An 18,504-nucleotide genomic window follows, 5' to 3' on the forward strand; every position below is an offset into this window, starting at 1 on the left:
TTCAAAATAATAATGATCACAAACATCCACCGTCTTTAAATGGTCAACACCAAAACACCAATATATATATATTTGTACTCCTAATAAAAGCACACATTTGTCTTGTACACTGATGAATAAGGGTCAGTACGTAATGTGAAGCCACAACACTCTGCGAGCTGTTTTGTGGTAAACAGTATATATCACTGCAATCCAGAAAGACAAATAAACCTATAAATAGACTGGAGCTTCTGCAGAGTTTTGAGCAGGACTCTTCCTAACAGGGACACGGAAATGAGTTTATGTGCCTGGAGGAGAAAAAAATAACAGTTGTATGGCCCCCTAAAAATAACTCCATATTCAACATTAAAAAAGCAGTGCTCTCTGTGCATTCATTAGCAACCGTTTGTCCGCAGGAGAAGCGAGAAAGTAGTGTGTCATATTTTTAGCGGAACTGACCCTGGCTTTCACCTGCCGAGCTTTCCTGGTCTGAGAGGTGTCTGGAGGTCATGTCTCTATGAAGCGTATCCAGAGTTAGAGGAGGTACTCGAGTAAGAGCACTGCTCCCTGGGGAACTAATAAGTCATGTATCAAATGTATTGTGAGTTAAAAATACTCAAACTATAAATTCATTAATAATTTCAATAATAGTGATATATTCTGCTCTATTTTTCCACAACTTAACACTTTATGTATTCTTAATGGAATGTCTGTGATCCACTGAAAATACCACAGTGTTCTCCCCATGTCTAAAGAGCCCAGTTCACTTCTAAAGTCACTGCACTCAACTTAAGATGAAGCATAAGAATAGAATGCTGTATTTATCCCATGTTTTCTGATTTAGGGAACCGTAACGTTCCATAAGGCTTAAGAATTATTATTGTTATTTTTTGAGTACTTTCTCATGTACTTGAGTAACTGTAAACAGCAATTAAAAAAAAAACAAAATGATTGAAAAATGCTGCGCAGCAGGTAGTGTCGCAGTCACACAGGTTAAGGGACCTGGAGGTTGTGGGTTCGAGTCATGCTCCGGGTGACTGTCTGTGAGGAGTGTGGTGTGTTCTCCCTGTGTCTGCGTGGGTTTCCTCCGGGTGACTGTCTGTGAGGAGTGTGTTGTGTTCTCCCTGTGTCCGCGTGGGTTTCCTCTGGGTGACTGACTGTGAGGAGTGTGGTGTGTTCTCCCTGTATCTGTGTGGGTTTCCTCTGGGTGCTCCGGTAAAAACACATATTGGTAGGTCGATTGGCGACTCAAAAGTGTCTGTAGATGTTAGTGTTTGAGCGAATATGTGAGTGTGTGTCGCCCTGTGAAAACCCTGTCCTGCTTTGAACCGAATTGATCCGGGTAGGCTCTGGACGCACCGGGACCCTGATCTGAATAAGTGGTTACAGACAATGAATTAATTAATTAATGAAAAATGCTCAAATACAGCAATGATTTCCTGAAGTACATGTATTTGATTAACTGTAAATAGTTATTCTCCATGTCTGGGTTTACCCTTACTAAATAAATAAATAAAACCCTACATAAACACATATACACACAGACAGGCATGACATGGATCAGATGATCCCAATCGGATAAAAAAGCAATGATTAACATTTCTGGTGAGCCAGTTCCAGGAGCTCAATGCCGTGTGAAGCCTGTTATCTTCACTAGAAAAAACATCCTGTATACGCTGAATAATTTATAGGTTCAAGAGACTCCCAGGTCTGTGGTGCAGCAGATAAACCCAGAGCTGGATAACGTTTGCGTATAGACATAAGTAAAAGGGAAGTAGACGTGAAGACAGGAGACAGGTAGAGAACGGGTGATGGATGGTAAGAAGTTCAGAAATGGAATGAATGGAAGGGATTCTACTTCAGAAGCTAGGCAAAAAATGTGTGATGTTTGATATTTTAGAATGATAACTAACCTGCCCCGGCTTGGAATTCTCACACACGATGATGTCATGGTCAGTGGAGATGTACGGCGTGTTGTCATTGACGTCCAGGACTTGGATTGTGACTGGAACGTAGCTGACCAGCTTTGGGTTGTCTGAAAGAAACACAGAGACAAAACACAGTCAACACCTTCTGACCGTACACTATGTATAGACTGTCATTGTAGAACTACAAAGTGCTCCCGTCCAATCAGCAGAGCTGAGAGAATTGACAATGAGTGTAGATACAAGAAGGTGGTCATAATGTTATGGACTGTGGATGTATGAAGGGTTCAATAGCTTTGAGCCCCTAATTTCCTGTGGTGCATCAAGACCCTGCTAAAGCCAGTCTCTGGGGTTTTCACATATGAATTAATCTAATGGAAATCTACAAACAAACGGGATACCGCTTCAGAGAATGGAGAAAAAAAAAAAAATAGCAGACTGTGCCAGTTTGAATGTAAATTTCATGAATATTTCAGAGCACTCGGAGGCAACAGAGCTCACTAAGATTACATTTATATGAACTCTAGAGGCTAAGCATTTTCAACCCTAAGAGTTACAGTATCTCAGTCAAGGGGGCGGGAAATTTATGCAGAAAAAGATCTGAATATCAGTGATAAATATTATCCAATCCACATATCAGTCTGTCGCATTGCTAATGGTGATTGATCGCCACCAGCTTTGAGTCAGCTGATGCTATCGATGGGCAGCGTTGACGACTCATTAGCCGACACTTCTTGCTAAGAATGGGATGAGGAGGATAATCAGTTAGATAAGCAAAAGAAAGGAAGAGCAAGAGCAAGAGAAGTCAATTGACCCTGTCTGCCTCGATCACTTCTTCATGTTACCTACAGCAACAACATCAATCCCACATTGCAACCCTTCTCACTTGCTATGGTCAATATCTATGACTGTAACTGTAGACTTACAGCTCTATTCAAGACAAGATGGACCATGTCAAGTTCTCCTTTCAGAACGGGGAATGCATCTGGTAGAAAACTCTCCTGCTCATGTTAAGGTTCGAAACAACATTTGGCTTCAATTAATTGGTGTTGTGTTGACATTTCTTTGGAGGTTCCTTATATATTCAGTCGTTGTCTATAACCACCTGCACAATTCAGATTCGCCGTGGGTCTCTGGGTGCAAGGTGGGAACACACACTGGAGGTGGTGCCAGTCCACTGCATGGTGACACACATTCACTCACACACTCAGACCTACGGACTGTGGACTCAAAAGTGGTCTTGGCATGGAGATACATGTCCTTGAAAATAATCTTTAACCATCTCAAATTTCAAACTACAACTCTTTCAACTTCAACAATTGAATAACCTTGCATTATGTGGTTCTTCACAAATTCAACAGCCTAAATCATTTACATCTCAAGCTTCTTCCAGAAATCAAAGGTGGTAAACATTCTTGGAAACACCTTCAACTACCTCAAACTTCAAACCATAAAACTTTTAATTATGTCATTCTTTATTACAAGAGGGGTTCATTTCTTGTATACTCAAGTACTTGGAAAGACTTTCTCATGGAGTTCATGTAGAACCTTAAATTATGTAGTTCCTCATAATTCCAAAGTCCAATATCTAATTACAGAAGTTTAAACCAAAATGAAACCAAATGTGGTTCTACGATTGGATGTAAATTTTCTTGGAAACACCTTCAAGCACCTCATACCTCACTTAGCTTTGCTTGACTTTAGTACGGTTCTACCCAGTTGCCTCACAGATAAATGTGATTCCGTGGAGAGTTCTCTGGGAACCCTAAAGCGGCTCTGCTATGGAATTACTCCAACCCATTTTCTGCACCTTAATTTTGAAGCTTAGGCCTGGCCCCTTATAGAAAATTGATTGGCACAGATAGGGTTCTGGCCACAGACCTGTACTTACCAACCTCTGAAGCCTTAACAGTGATGTTGTGCCAGGCTACTGCCTCCCGATCCAAGCTCGCGGTGGTTTTAATGAGTCCGCTGTTGGCATCGATGCTGAAAAGTGCCTCTCCGTTCGCACTGCTGTCAATGGAATACCTGCAATTAGAGGAGGGAACAGTTTCCATGCGGGGGATCATAACTCTGGTTCACTTGAGAGGTGATGGACGGGGAAGTCACTGGAGGCTTCGCTAAGTTTAAGTAAACAGGTAAGGGTTCTCCGTTAATTGGCGTTTCATGATGAAAGGGGTTGGGGGCCATGAAAGTGATGAATATGGAAAAGTACTAATGCTGAATAAGCCGGCGCTAAGGCACTGAACTGAGATCCATGCAAAAGGCATTTTTTGAAACCGTTATTTCCCATTTCTTTCTTGTTGTCTCTTAATTTATGTGAAACCCATTCCCTGTGTAATACTCGGAGCAGCATAGCGTACTGTAAGTCTATCTGCTTTCGCATGATGGCAACACCTGATTCAGCTCACGAGGGGTTTGGTAATTAGCTGGTAATTTGGGCTCAGTGTGCTACAGCAGGGAAAACACTAAACTATGCAATGTGGTGCATCCCAGAGAATCGGGAGCCATTTCTCTAAATAGCTGTCAAGGCACTTGGAGGCAGTGAAAATACCAGCTTTCAAGAGATGTGTAGTGGGTGTGATGCAAATGTCTGCCCATAAATTACAGTATATATATATATATATATATATATATATATATACATACATAAATATACATGTATGTACAACAATCCCTGGTATCACAGTGACGTCTCTCCGTAATTGCCACCTCATCTTCCTCCAAATCTCACCTCACTTTGCCCCTGGCATTGTCAGGGTCTTGAGCCGTTACCATGCCCACGTCCGTTCCAGGCGGGGCATTCTCATACACATCCATGATGTAGTAATCCATGGTGAACACTGGTGCTTCGTCTACATCCCCTACGATTATCTTCAAGGTGGTGGTGTCTTTGAAAGGTCCCAGGTGGGAGAAGTGAGGGTCCAGGTGGGTGTTCATGCCCTCTATGCTTAGCAAGTAAGACTTCTTTTTTTCATAATCCAGTGGCTGGGAAAGAGATGTATGGAAAGTGACCACCATGTGAAGTCAGTCCAGTAATGAAAAGAAAAATAATTTAGGAGGTGACAAAGTAATAACCTAACTAGTTACATTGTGAAAATAAATTTTTACTCAGATACAGTGAGCTATGGGTAATAATACATATAGTTAAGTTTAGGGAATAATGATATACTCAAACAGTCATGGAAGGACCCTCACTCCCACCTTTTTGAGAGAGATGACCCCTTCTCTCTTGTCGCTGTCGGGGTAGATGGAAAACATGGCAGCCCCATCCTCATTCGTGATCCTGTACGCCATCTCAGCATTAATTCCGAGGTCTTCATCGTTGGCTTTGATTTTCCCCACGGCTTTACCAACCTGAGCCGACTCTGGGACGTACAGCTGGTAGTTCTCTGGAACAGGACACAGAGAGTTAAAGAAGTGTGTTCTACTTGTCTTGAGTGTTTCTAGTGGTGGATCATTCTCAGCGCTGCAGTAAAAACAAGGGTTAAAAACTCCAGCAACACTGCTGTGTCTGGTCCACTACCAGCGCAACACACACGCACAGTTTATTACCATGTCAGTGTCACTGCAGCACTGAGAATGATCCACCTCCCAAATAATACCTTCTCTTGGTGGCCCCGTGGGACATTTAAAAATGGGGTCAAAGTAGGAATGAAGCATTTATTGGAAAAAATGTGAGAAAGTGGTAACTCACTTTGAGGAAACCTCGGTGGATTGTCGTTGACGTCAGTGAGGGTGATGTTGACGGTGGTGGATCCGGACAGACCCCCCACAGAACCAGCCATGTCTTTGGCTTGGATGATGATGGAGTACATTTCTTGGCTCTCTCTGTCCATGTTGGCCTTTCCTGTCCTAATGATTCCTGATGGACAAAGGGAATAGAGTGACAAACACAACAAAACCCTTAATTTCAAAATGGCACATATACTTTTTAAGATATTGTAAAGAATAGATGAATTCCTGCATTCATCTTCTGTAACCACGTCTTCCTGATTAAGGTTGAAGTAAGTCCTGACCAGGAATCATTGGGTCCAAGGCAGAAACAAACCCTGGACAGGGTGAAAGTCCAGTGGGCATCACCTACTCACACCTGTAGATGTTTTCACACCAAACTCAGTCACTCACACACTCAGACCTGTGAAAGATTTCACACAGCCAATCCACCTACCGACATGTGTTTTTACAATCTGTGTGGAAACCGAAGCACTTGGAGGAAACCCATGCAGACACAGGGAGAACACACAAAACTCCTCACAGTCACCAACCCAAGGCAAGGATTGACCCCAACACCCCAGGGTCTTGCATAGAGCTATGGGACAGTGAGACTGTAAAGTGTAGATGTCTTTAAATTCTGTAGAAGAATGGAGGTACAGAGATTTACATTATATTTTTGTTGTTCCTTTCCTGTCAGGACCTGACTGTCCATGTTCACTTTCCTTCCAGTGCTTACCTTTCCATCAGCTGTCCTTTTTACCAAGAACACTCGTGAAACAACTGTGGGAATGATAAATATGGAGCGTAAATGGGCAGGTTTATTATGATTTCCATTTTTGGCCATTTGACTTATCTCTATTTGAACCCAGTAAAAATGCCAACGTCATACAAAACCTATTACTATGGAATATCAACACAGTGGGGTGAAAAAGGCCCATGTCCATTTTTATCAACATCTAACAAAAGCTCATTTGGACAGTGGCCTCTTAGCCAGCGGCCTGGTTCTTAATGAAGCTATCAACACACTGGCTGACCTCTCTCAGCACTGCGTCACACAAATAAGAAGATCTATTCACTGAGCTGTGTTCAAGAGAACCATTAACCGACACGAAAAACAACCCCCCACCCACCCACGCTCACACACAATTAGATCATGATATTAATATATTCCATATGTTATATACAGAATAATAAAAATTCAAATAAAAAATACAGAGATTGAGTCAACGGTATAAAGGATGCACACTTTCATTGTTTGATTGAACTGTTTTGGGTTAAACTTTTTAATTTGTTTTGTCTCTAATTACTGTGTAGTTACATAGTTACAACTCATGGAATAACTGGGGAACCATTGCTTATGTATATACAGTCACAACTGAATTACTGTCTGTGAATATAAATATCATAGTTACATTGTAATTACATTTAAGTGCATGAGCAGAAACTGAAACTGAGGTACATATACAATTACAGTATTTCAACTCATAACTACACTGAAAAAAATGAACTTGACCCTTAGTAAATTGTACATTATAAAATTAAGCATGTTTACTCAATTTAAATACGTTTTTGCTTCAACGTTATAAAAATAAGCAATTCTGAAAGGTATTGAATGAAGCTTATAAAACATGCTTAAGGTGAACTAGAAATAATTAAGTATGAGCCTTAGGTCCTAACTGCGCATGCGCAACTTTTACCGCGCTGACTGCAGACATTTTATACACTTGGCCTCTAAGCAGACTGTGTCTATCTGGGAAGACTTCAACAGACTTTTATACGGTAAGTTATTTTATATTTTTGTCATTACCGACGCGTATGCAACATAAACATGCCATATATGTGGATAAAGGAAGTTTAATGCCAAAGAGTTAAGGTTAAGTGGGGACTTAGCATAGCTTATGTTCGCTAACGTTAATTCAAGTCAAGGCATAACGGTCAGAATCAAATGATTACTAGACAGTGTTTGAGTGTTTGAATTCAGTGTTTGAATGATAAATCCAAGTTGCTTAAATATGTATCCTTGTTTATAAAAATTGTGGTCAATTCTAGTCCTGAATAAAGGTTTTAAAACATTATTACACTAAATTCGACGTGAAAAAAGTGAGGAGTTTTTTGCGTCATAACAATGAAATTACGGGATTTTGCCGAGGTGTACACTCCGCCTAAAGAACAGGCAAAGTATGGCCCGAATTTGTTAAGGTGGACTGAATCCGCTGCGAGCGGAAAGTAGAGCTTTTAACACGCGTGTGGAGCCACGTCTCTAAATCAGACAGCTGTGTGAAGAAGCATTGTTTTAATGTGCTTCATTTTCAGTTATGGCATTCCCTTGTACAGTTGAAGTTATTAATTCTGTAGAGAACGACCCTTCGGCTGCATGTTCAATCTGACTTTATTCCCTGCATTGTAGACTAGTTTTAAAAAAAAATGTCTTGTCTTTGATTTTTATTTTAATGCCCTTTGTATTTTATAGGTTAAAACATAACAAGGTCGTTGCCATTTGGTCCAAAGCCCCTGGTAAGTGCATTTTTTTATCCTGTTTTGATATTTGCATTTAATTAAGAATCTGTTTGTTTTATGTAACTTAATGTTACAGATTTTATGAAACTTGTAATCAATCATTTGATCCATGCCCAAATTATGTTTCTAAGAAAATCTCTAATGTAATGTTCATATGTTTTTGTCTTTTCTGTTTGTTTGTAAAGTAAATGTATCAGTGTAAAAACTGTGGTACTGGGGTGTTTAAGCGAGCAGAACTGTTGAAACACTATAAATTAGAGCATGGTCATTTTGGACATGGTCATCATTTAAAATGTATTTACCCAGATTGCCCCTGTGCTTTCAAAACATGGAGTTCACTTTCAACACACTTGTCTAGGAATCACAGTAGTCCCTCTAAGCAGTCTAGAGAAGTTGTTTCATTTCGGTGTCACTTATGTGCATTCAATGAACTTGGGACAGAACATGATTACTTTGTGCATATAGGGCATCATTTAAGAAACAATGAGACTGTCTCTTGTATGTTCAAGGAATGCCATTACAAATCCAATGTTTATAGTAGTTTCAAGTCTCATAAAAGTCGCAAACACAACCCCCATTCTTTGCTGGACTTCAAGGCCGGTGTAGTTCAAAGTAGTGGAGTTAATTCTGAGCCTGAAAGTGCAGCAGAATTTGAGACTGCATGTTCACATAATTACAGTGAAACTGATGCAAGTGGAGATATTCTAGATAATCCTGCAGAAATAATAGAACAAAAATTGGCAGCGGTGTTACTAAAGCAAGAAAATGTTTTTCATGTGTCAAGTACTGCAGTTGATGAGTTGCTGGAAGAACTCGCTAAGCACACCTAAGCACACCTACTGTACAAAGTACAGTAAAGACAATACAGGATACTCTTAATAAGTATAACTTAAAAATTGATGAGTCAGTTGCAAAGGAACTTGCATCTAATTTGTGTTCTTCTAATCCAGTTTTTAAGGCAATTGGCAAAGGCTGTCCTCTTTCAACATCATTTAAGCGTAAAGCATACTACAAACAAAATTTCAAAATTGTGGAACCAGTGGAGTATATATTGGATGACAAAAATAAGAGAACACTGCAGTATGTTCCACTGTTAAGAGTTTTACAGCTGCTTTTAGGCAATAATTACATTCTTAATAAACCTTAGATACCCACCTGCCATCCGAGGTAGGACAGCAACCCATGTATAAGTCTTTTCGTGATGGATTGTATTTCAAGAGCAACAAATTTGTGGCAGAAGGTGAGCTATGAATATTGATAAATTTGTATGTGGACGACTTTGAGATTTGTAACCCGCTAGGCACGGCCAGAAAAAAACATAAAGTATGTGCAGTATATTGGAATCTCAGCAATTTACCAACAGGTTGTAATTCCTCTCTTGCATCTATTTATTTGGCTTTGCTGTGCAGAGCAGATGATGTCAAGACCTTTGGATATGAAAAGATTCTAGAGCCCTTGTTGCAAGATCTTGAAGTGTTGGAAAGTCAAGGTATTTTTATTGCACAACTTGGTAGCTTTGTTAAAGGCACAGTGCAGAATGTCATAGCAGACAATTTGGGGGCACATGGAATAGCTGGATTTGTTGAAAAATTTTTTAGGTGAATATATATGCCGTTTTTGCATGGCACAAAAATCAGGAATTCAGGAATATGAAGTGAGCTCTGGTTTGTTTTCCCTCCGAACCAAAGAAAATCATGAAATATATGTCAGAACAGCAAAGGACAATGAAAAGGCATGTTGTGGAGTAAAAAAAACGTGTGTTTTGTCTGCACATCTTTCTCATTTTCATGTCAATGTTGGCTATCCACCTGATATTGCACATGACATATTTGAAGGTATACTACCATTTGAGTTGGCACATTGCCTGAATTTGTTGATTTCCAAGAGATATTTTACTCTCAACAGGTTAAATGAATTAATCCAGAAATTTCCATATAAATGGACAGACAAAAGAAATCATCCTCACATCATTCCACACTCATTTGCCCGCAACAAAAGTGTCGGTGACAATGCTCACGAAAACTGGAGCCTTCTGCGATTACTCCCATTCTTGATTGGACAGTTGGTGCCTGAAGATGAAGCAGCTTGGAAAGTCATTTTGGACCTTAAAGACATTGTGGAATTAGTTGTTGCACCAGCACACACAGAAGAATTCATTGATTTTCTTGAAAGCAAAATCAGTAATCATAGGACTAGGTTGCAAGAGGTTTTTCCAGGTTTGAAACTTTTGCCCAAACATCATTATGTGGAACATTATCCACATATGATCAGGTGCTTTGGACCATTAGTAAGGATGTGGACACTAAGATTTGAGGCAAAACATAGTTTTTTTAAGCAAGTTGTTCGTCACACGCGTTGCTTTAAAAACATTCTGTTGTCTCTGGCAGTGAAACATCAGTTCATGATGGGCTATCATATGGAGTCAGCCTCGGTAGACTATTCTGATTTGGTTGTCTCAGCTGTTTCATCAGTCCCTGTTGAAATTTTAAATCAGACTGTAGTGGAGGCTCTTAGTAAGACATATCACAATCTCAGTGTTGTTAATCTCACTAAGAATGCTACTGTTAAAGGAGTAAATTACAGATGCGGCATGATAGTGGTTTTTGGCTCGGCAGATGGCTTGCCAGAATTTGCAGAAATTGTCCAGATGATTGTCATGGAGAACCCGTTGTGTTTGATTGTGAGAAAGTTAATTGCTTGGTATAGGGAGCATTTTAGGGCTTTTGAGTTGGTGCCATCACTGCAAGTTTCCCTTACTCAGGTTGGTGCTCTGGGTGACCTGTACCCTTTGGCAGACTACAACATTGGAGGCCTGAGAATGGTGACTCTGAAAAGATTTATACTCACATAAGGTTAGAGATTTCCTAATAGTAAAAATTAGGGATGGGTATTGAAAGCTGGTACTAAATTGATACTCATTCATGATTGGCCTGTATCAAAACATGGATAAGCTAATCGACAAATAGTGCTGCTATCAGTCTTTATGTAATTTTAGTTAATAGCTGTCATTTTCAAATGGTTGTTACTAGTCTTGATTGGTTCAGCAGGAGGGGCACTCTGCTCTGTGTGATGATAACCTTCACATATCTCTGACCAAATTTCATAGTTTTTAATGGTTTTATTCTGTGCTCTCTGGACATGGCTGAAAGTGACATTCAAAGATGTGGCTTTACTAAATTTAATGATATGCAGCTAAATATATGTAAATGTAGAGGCTATAATTAGCTACCTTGAGTGACTTGCAAGGTTAATGGTATTTCAGGTAAGTATTTGGAGTCTTACCTAAGGACTCTTATTGGTGTAGTGCAGGATAGTTTGAAATGAAGGATATTTCTTCTAGAAAATCTTTCATCTGTAGGGTGTTGACCACAGCATTTTCTTGTTTTCATTTTTAACATTTTCACATGTTTGCATGTCATTTTTTGCACCTGATTATGGAGAGTATACAGAAAAGTATTCATACATATTGGTATCCAAAAATTTCTATTAATACCCATCCCTATTTCTTCTTCTGACTGTCTTTTTGTAAGTGTAAAATAGAGTAGTTGCTTGTAAATAGGACAATTTTTCATTCATTTATGCTTGGTATTCAGAGGTGAATAGAAATCACAATTTTTAGATGTACTAAAGAAATTTCAGTATTTTTGTGTGTCATTGAAATATCAAATGTATTTATTTTCATTTAGCCACTAATTAGTCATCAACTGAAATACCTTGCAAATAATTACCAATAGTATGTATGTTTTGTCTTAGATTGAGAATGACATCTGTGAAGCTCAGAGTTGTTGTTGAAGAGAATGACTTTAGAAGACTTGATCTGTTGTTGGGGATTCCAGACACCGTGGAGGAGCTGTGCGAGAACATTCGGCAAACATTTGGAATCAACAGAAACTTTAGACTTTTGTACATGGATGTTGAGTTCAATAATGAATTCATGACGTTATTGTCAACACAGGATATACAAGACAGAAGCACTGTCAAGTTGGTGTACTTGTCAAATGAAACTGCAAGTTTTGTCTCTACATTGCAGAATTCTCCAAGTAGTATAGAGTTAGGGGCATCAGTTGACAGCCTATACTCCCCCCCACTGCATCTTTGGCATCCTCTTCTACGTCAGGTTCAGAGGACACAGTAATTATACCAAGATCAGAGGCAGAGTTAAGAGCAAAGCCATGGCCACAAGAATTTCACATTCCTCGTTTTCCATATGATGTAGAAGTACAGCTTCAGCGTGGAAATGAACTGTATAACAAGACTGGCACCTTTGTGAAGTTAAGCCCTGGATTGAAGTCTGATATAATGGATAAACTGGCCGAAGACATTTTCCAATACACAGCATTTCCACAAAACCACCAGATAGAAGATGTGGCACAGGCGCTCATTAAAAAGTTTCCATGCTTAAAAGAATCTGGATCGGTGACGGGATACTATGGGTGGATGATCAGCCTTAAATATAAAATGGCAAACTACAGGACCAAGATGAGGAGCATTGGTTGTCCAGAAGTTACTCTTAATTCAGTAAAGAACAAGTCCAGTGATGAATGTTTCCCAGCTAAAAATGTCAAGAACCCTAAAAAAGCTGAAGTTAATTTTTGTCCAGATCATCCTTCTGGAGAAAATGCTGAAAGCCTAGAAAAGCTGAGACTTGAGCTATTGAAAGATGTCAGACAGAGAAACAGTACAGCTGTTGTTAGAGAGAAGATGTCAAAGACTTTCTCCTACAGAAGAAGAGAGGTGGTACAGGAAAGTCCAGTCGTTGGGGATTTTAAAATGAAGTGGCCTGCACTGTTCCAAATAGACGAGGTAATGCACTTTTTTCAAGTCACCTAGTGGTCTGAACTTTTATGTAAATAAGCTAAAATCAAAGTGTTAAATAAACCACACATATAAGAAGTGACATTTCAGGCTTAAACAAATGGACATAGTAAAATTTGCATACTTTTAGTTAACGATTAATATATTATTTAATTGTTAATTAAATATATACTATAATATATATGAATATAAAACTGAGGTATCTCAAAATAATCACTTACCATTTGTCACATTGATATCAGAGGGTTTGCACAAATAATGTATTAAATGAACACAGGGAATGTATGGTATCCATCTTGCATACGTGTGCAAATTTGTGAAAATTAAATCCCAATAGATTTGTGGCAATGATGTGAACAGTTTTGTTACTGACCATGTTGCGCTTTTTTTTTTTCTAAATAGATAGGTGCTGAATTCCAGCGCATAACAACAGTTCCACTTGAAACCACATTCATGGCACAGTTGGATAGTCTTGTACCCCAGTTGGCTTTTGTTTTCAAGAAGAAAGGAGGTGTTTCTGGCCAAAAGATTGCCAAACATTTGAAGATTTTGCATGAGGTATGTTAGGCGACTTTATTCAGAAATTTCGGTTTTTTATCAGGCACAGGAGCTGTGTGCAGACACAACTGAAGTTTAATATCCACAATGAACCTCTTCACCAATGTGAACCAACTTGTTACTGAACAATTGATTTTTTTTTTTTTTTTTAATAAATTAAAAAATTTTAAATTATGCACAAAGTTTTTAGAGGAACTTAAATGTGAACCTACTTGTTACTGAACAATTAGAACAATTGATTTTATTTTTTAATTATGCAAAAAGTATTTAGAGGAACAAGGGTGGCACAGTGGTGCAACAGGTAGAGTCGCAGTCACACAGCTCCAGGGACCAGTGTGTGTTCTCTAAGGTGTGTTCCCAGTGAATCCGCATAGGCTCTGGACCCACCGCGGCCCTAAACTGGATAAGTGGTTACAATGAATGAATGTGAACACACTTGTTACTGAACAAATAGAACAATTGATTTTTATTATTATTTTTTTTAATAATTGTTTTATTCGTAGGACATCCAAGGTGACATCTTGCAAGACCAGCGCAACACCAGAATGGGCATTTATGTCCTCAAGAGAGAGGGTGGAACTCTTGGAGAATATAAAGACATTGGTATTGTTGTTGATGGAGACATTGTTCTGGACAGCATCAAATCTGTTGCCCAAGCTTGCGCAGTAATGCTTGGAGTAATCTATGCACTGAATTTGGCATACCCAAGAGAGCTGAAGTACTACTATGAGTTTGTACAGAAAGTCCTCATGCAGATGGATGGTGCAAAGCTCTCCCCTAAAGTGCTTGGTTTAAAGAACAAAATCCTTGGGGAGTCAAAGTAATCTTTGGTACAACAACAACAACAAAAAAAAATAGCATACAGTTTAAAAAGCACATGTAGTCACATCGTTTTTGCAATTTAAGCTCAGTATAGATTTTCCCCACTTTTTTTTCATATTCAGTCAAATAACAGTTGTGCTGATTTGATCTCAAAAGTTGTACATGTATAATTAAAACTATACTAGAAATGTAACATATTTCATATGATTTTTGATGTTTTCCCAAATACACAACAGTCGTCATGAAGACAGAATTAATGCAGGTTTTCTTGGGTTTGGTGCTCATAAAAAAAAACTTAAGTTAATACAAAAAATTCATGACTCTAAACAGGTTAGATCACGTGATCAGTTTTAATAACAATAGATTTGTTTTAACGCTAAAACAGTAAAAATGAGGAATGAATAAAATAATCATTTAAAGTAAAGATGTTGCATATAACTAATTGGTCAAGTAATTATAGCAAAGAAGGTAAACATAAATAAATTCACCTTTTAATCATCCCACTACTCTAGGTTAAAATTTTTTTAATCACTTCTCTTTATTACACTTTAATATTTGAGAGCAACAGGATCATTGAGCAAGTACAAATGCAACCAGAACAATAAGCATAATGTCATGTTATAGTAAGCAGACCTGGCAACCCTACTTAAGGCTCTTGTGGCATAATGTTTGCAAACTGCAACAGATGTATCCCCATGCTCTGTTCATGTGAAACACAGCTGCTCTGCCTGTTTGCTTTGCAGCTCTGTTCTGAGATAGAGGAAATTAGTTCTGTAACTGCCTGTTCATTACCTGTATACTAAATGTGTTCACACTTGTATCTGGTGCCTCTGATAGACTGTTTTATGCACAAATGGTAAAAATCCGTTCTGTTGTTTTGTTTTCACTTTCCTACTATTGCCAAGTTGCATTCAAGGTCAGTGTTGGCTGAATTATAACAAATTATTTGACATTGGTATTTTTTCTGAGGTATGCAGTACTTACTCAAAAGTACTTACACATTTTATATTATATTTTATTTATTTATTTTGTGTACAGTCTATCTAATCAGTGTTTTTCTACATTAGGCAAGGCAAGTATGTATTTAAGTTAATGTATGTGCATTTACTGTGACTTAATAAAGTCACTTTGTTAATTTTTTTGTCTTTTCATTGTATTATGCATGCATTGTACATACATTTGTTAATATAATCTGCATAATTTAAGTGACTTTAACATAATTGATATACTTGAAGTTAATTCTACAAAATACAAATAACAGCTACAAGCCACGAGTAAATGCAACCTGAAGTGTATCAAAATTTAGTGGTTTTACTGAAAGTTGCTTGAGATTTTACATAATTAAATTAAGTAAAATGAACATGAGTTAACATTACACTCAAAGTAAATTCTAAAAAATATTATTAAGCTGACAAGGCTTATAAGCAAAGAATAAATGCAACTTGAAATGCATCAAAATTAAGTTAAGTTTACTCATAACTGTTATGTTTATTATATAATCTACTTAACTTTATTAAGTAGAATGGGCATGATTAAATTCAGTTAAAATTATATTGTTGAAGTAAATTCTACAAACTGTAGTTAAGTTGACATAGCTTATAAGTAATTAGTAAATGTTACTCAAATTATATATCTAAATTTAGATAATTTAATTTCATGCAACCCTTTGACGTAAAAAAAATAAGTAAATTCAAAGAATCATTTTTTTCAGTGTAGTTAATGTGTAATTACATGGTCATTAAAGACTTTTTTTTAAAAATCTGATCTAGTTAAGCTAGCATATCTTCTACATATATTTGTTTTATGCATTTACTCCACTTGGAAACAGCAAAGTACAAAGTCAGATCCATTTTGTTGGTGCTAACTTTGTGACTTTCCAACAAAGTCAGAACATGATCCTAAAAATGGACAAAAGCAAACATATAAACACTCCCAACCCAACCAGATAAATAACCACTCCCAGGAGCAGACAATGGCTGGAACAGGAGACAAGTTGAGTTAAGAGGTTGCACCTGTTTGTGCCCTGAGGAAACTGTGGCCCTTGTAGGTCACAATTCAGTGGCATCTGCACTATAAAAATCCTATTAAAAATAGAAAGAGTTTCCAGCACAAAACCCTGGATCTACAGCACTTGACGGTGTATATTAACACGTTAAAAGCACAATGCATTGTGAAAGTCAGCGTCAAGACAAATATGGGATTTAACATTTCAATGAAAGTAAGTGTGTACAAAGTTAACTGACCTACAATTCCTGTCAAATCAGAAAATTACTGGCAATGATTATAATGATTTATCAAGATAGCATAGATCTGTAGGGATCAGGGTTTGATCACATTAACCTTTAAAAACATACATTTTTACAAAATAAAAAGTAAGACCATATTCACCAAGCACAGAAGCGTAAAAGATAGAGCGCACAGTCAAAAGCAAAGCTGACAAAGCTATCTCCTCTGAAGCAGAGGGGGCTTCTGAATGTGTGAAAACAGATAAGTTGCACTAATTATTAGCGTCTGTGCTTATTATAGGCCTGCCTTCCCAGCCTGGTCTCAAGCTGAATCTTGCTGGAGTTCCATATCTCAGGATCGCAGGCTCATTACAACCTGACATTCAGCTAAATGCCAGTGTGGTGGTAGAGGCACTGCGGCAAAACTGAATTGCACAATTGAATCTATGTCATGCTGCGGAGCGTTAATGGGGTGCGCTTAGGAGTTTTCAACACTCACGAAGCGGCAATGAGTTTTCAGTCAAATTGTTTGTTGTGATGTTTCCATATTACTGGAAAATTTACCAAGCCCGACAGATCTGGAGAGGGATGGGAATGTTGGAAAGAGAGCAGTATTTATGTAATTAGAATCCCACAGGGGCGGCACGGTGGCGCAGCAGGTGGTGTCGCAGTCACACAGCTCCAGGGACCTGGAGGTTGTGGGTTCGATTCCTGCTCCGGGTGACTGTGAGGAGTGTGGTGTGTTCTCCCCGTGTCCGCGTGGGTTTCCTTCGGGTGCTCCGGTTTCCTCACACAGTCCAAAAGCACACGTTGGTAGGTGGATTGGCGACTCAAAAAGTGTCTGTAGGTGTGAGTGTGTGAGTGAATGTGTGTGTGTCTGTGTTGCCCTGTGAAGGACAGGTGCCCCCTCCAGGGTGTACAATGATTCCAGGTAGGCTCTGGACCCACCGTGACCCTGAACTGGATAAGGGTTACAGATAATGAATGAATGAATGAATCCCACAGTCTGAGAGACCTCACGGAAGCTTCCTCAGGGACATGCTTCTAACATGATGTCACGGAACAGCTCAACACTTTTGGAGGAGAACACAAAAATAACTAAGTATGTTTAATGTTAGCGAATGGACACCCATGTGGGCAAGCATGAGCGAGGTTTGAAAATCACCGTCAGCCACATTTTCTTTCTTTTCCAAACCTTTTCCAAGCCTTCATTAGAGAAATCCGAAGCCCAGCCGAGGGTCTCTCGAGACTGTCAAGTTCAAAACCCACACATGCGCAGATCTGCACAACGAGAGCATGTAGAGTTTCTGTATGACCTCACTCTGGACCCCCAAACAAAAGCACAGCTCCATTGAGATGCAGAGGGCTTGAAAGAAGGCGTTCAAATGCCATGCCACTGAAACAGTTCTGCTTGGTGAGTCGGCCCACCAAAAAAATACTCCCCTTCCCCACCCCCTGCAGGTTGACACATGATCAATAGCTGTAGGAAACGCCTGGTTGCAGTCATTACTCCTAAAGGCTAAATCACTACTGCAGCACTGTGTTACATGCACACTCCATTTATCGTAAATCAGATGCAGGTTAAGCAGCCGGCTGATAAGATTCAATGTCAAAGGAATGGAAAAAGTAGAGGAATTTAAGCTGGGAAGAATGCATTTCTTAACACGGCCCAATAAAGTGTGTTCAATTTGCCAACGAGTCTGACTCGCGGACTGCTCGAATATATTATGTTGCCAGACGTTCAAAGCCAAGGTTAACCAGCCTTCCCTTTTTCATCATTTTACAGTTGACTATACAACCTTGGATATGAAACACAACCTTCGGAGGACCCCCTTAAAATGCATCCATAATATCACATGAAGGAGTGGGTCATAAATCCCAGGAGGCACAGTGGATGTGTGGCAAGCTTGCAAGTACTAGGCTCCTCGGTCTGGATCAATGTGAGG

The 18,504-nt window shown here is 38.9% G+C and overlaps 2 protein-coding genes across 4 annotated transcripts in view; one reads left to right on the forward strand and one right to left on the reverse strand.

Moving 5' to 3' along the window:
- The window catches only part of LOC136677259 (cadherin-18-like), a 20,418-nt gene extending 14,636 nt beyond the window's left edge, over window positions 1–5,782 (reverse strand). Inside the window, exons 1-5 of one of the 2 annotated variants that reach the window (XM_066654750.1) lie at window positions 5,602–5,782; window positions 5,109–5,296; window positions 4,639–4,892; window positions 3,796–3,932; window positions 1,893–2,014 (exon numbers count right to left, since the gene is read on the reverse strand). In XM_066654750.1, the coding sequence (XP_066510847.1) occupies window positions 1,893–2,014; window positions 3,796–3,932; window positions 4,639–4,892; window positions 5,109–5,296; window positions 5,602–5,743 (843 nt within the window). In that variant the 5' untranslated portion in view covers window positions 5,744–5,782. The remainder of the gene's footprint in view (window positions 1–1,892; window positions 2,015–3,795; window positions 3,933–4,638; window positions 4,893–5,108; window positions 5,297–5,601) is intronic. The other variant, XM_066654749.1, reaches the window with a different exon arrangement.
- Window positions 5,783–7,339: 1,557 nt separating this feature from the next.
- Window positions 7,340–15,429, forward strand: LOC136677260 (uncharacterized). Of its 2 annotated transcripts, XM_066654752.1 has the most exons (5): window positions 7,340–7,400; window positions 8,092–8,135; window positions 11,892–12,941; window positions 13,356–13,511; window positions 14,015–15,429. In XM_066654752.1, exons 3-5 carry the CDS (start codon window positions 12,438–12,440, stop codon window positions 14,333–14,335), a joined length of 981 nt encoding a protein of 326 aa, XP_066510849.1. In that variant the 5' UTR covers window positions 7,340–7,400; window positions 8,092–8,135; window positions 11,892–12,437; the 3' UTR covers window positions 14,336–15,429. The 2 variants fall into 2 exon arrangements, with proteins under 2 accessions (XP_066510849.1, XP_066510848.1); XM_066654751.1 differs by lacking the exons at window positions 7,340–7,400; window positions 8,092–8,135 and adding an exon at window positions 8,709–10,990.
- The last annotated feature ends 3,075 nt before the right edge of the window (window positions 15,430–18,504 follow it).

The sequence above is a fragment of the Hoplias malabaricus genome, chromosome X2, assembly GCF_029633855.1.
Source record: "Hoplias malabaricus isolate fHopMal1 chromosome X2, fHopMal1.hap1, whole genome shotgun sequence".
Taxonomy (NCBI): Eukaryota; Metazoa; Chordata; class Actinopteri; order Characiformes; family Erythrinidae; genus Hoplias; species Hoplias malabaricus.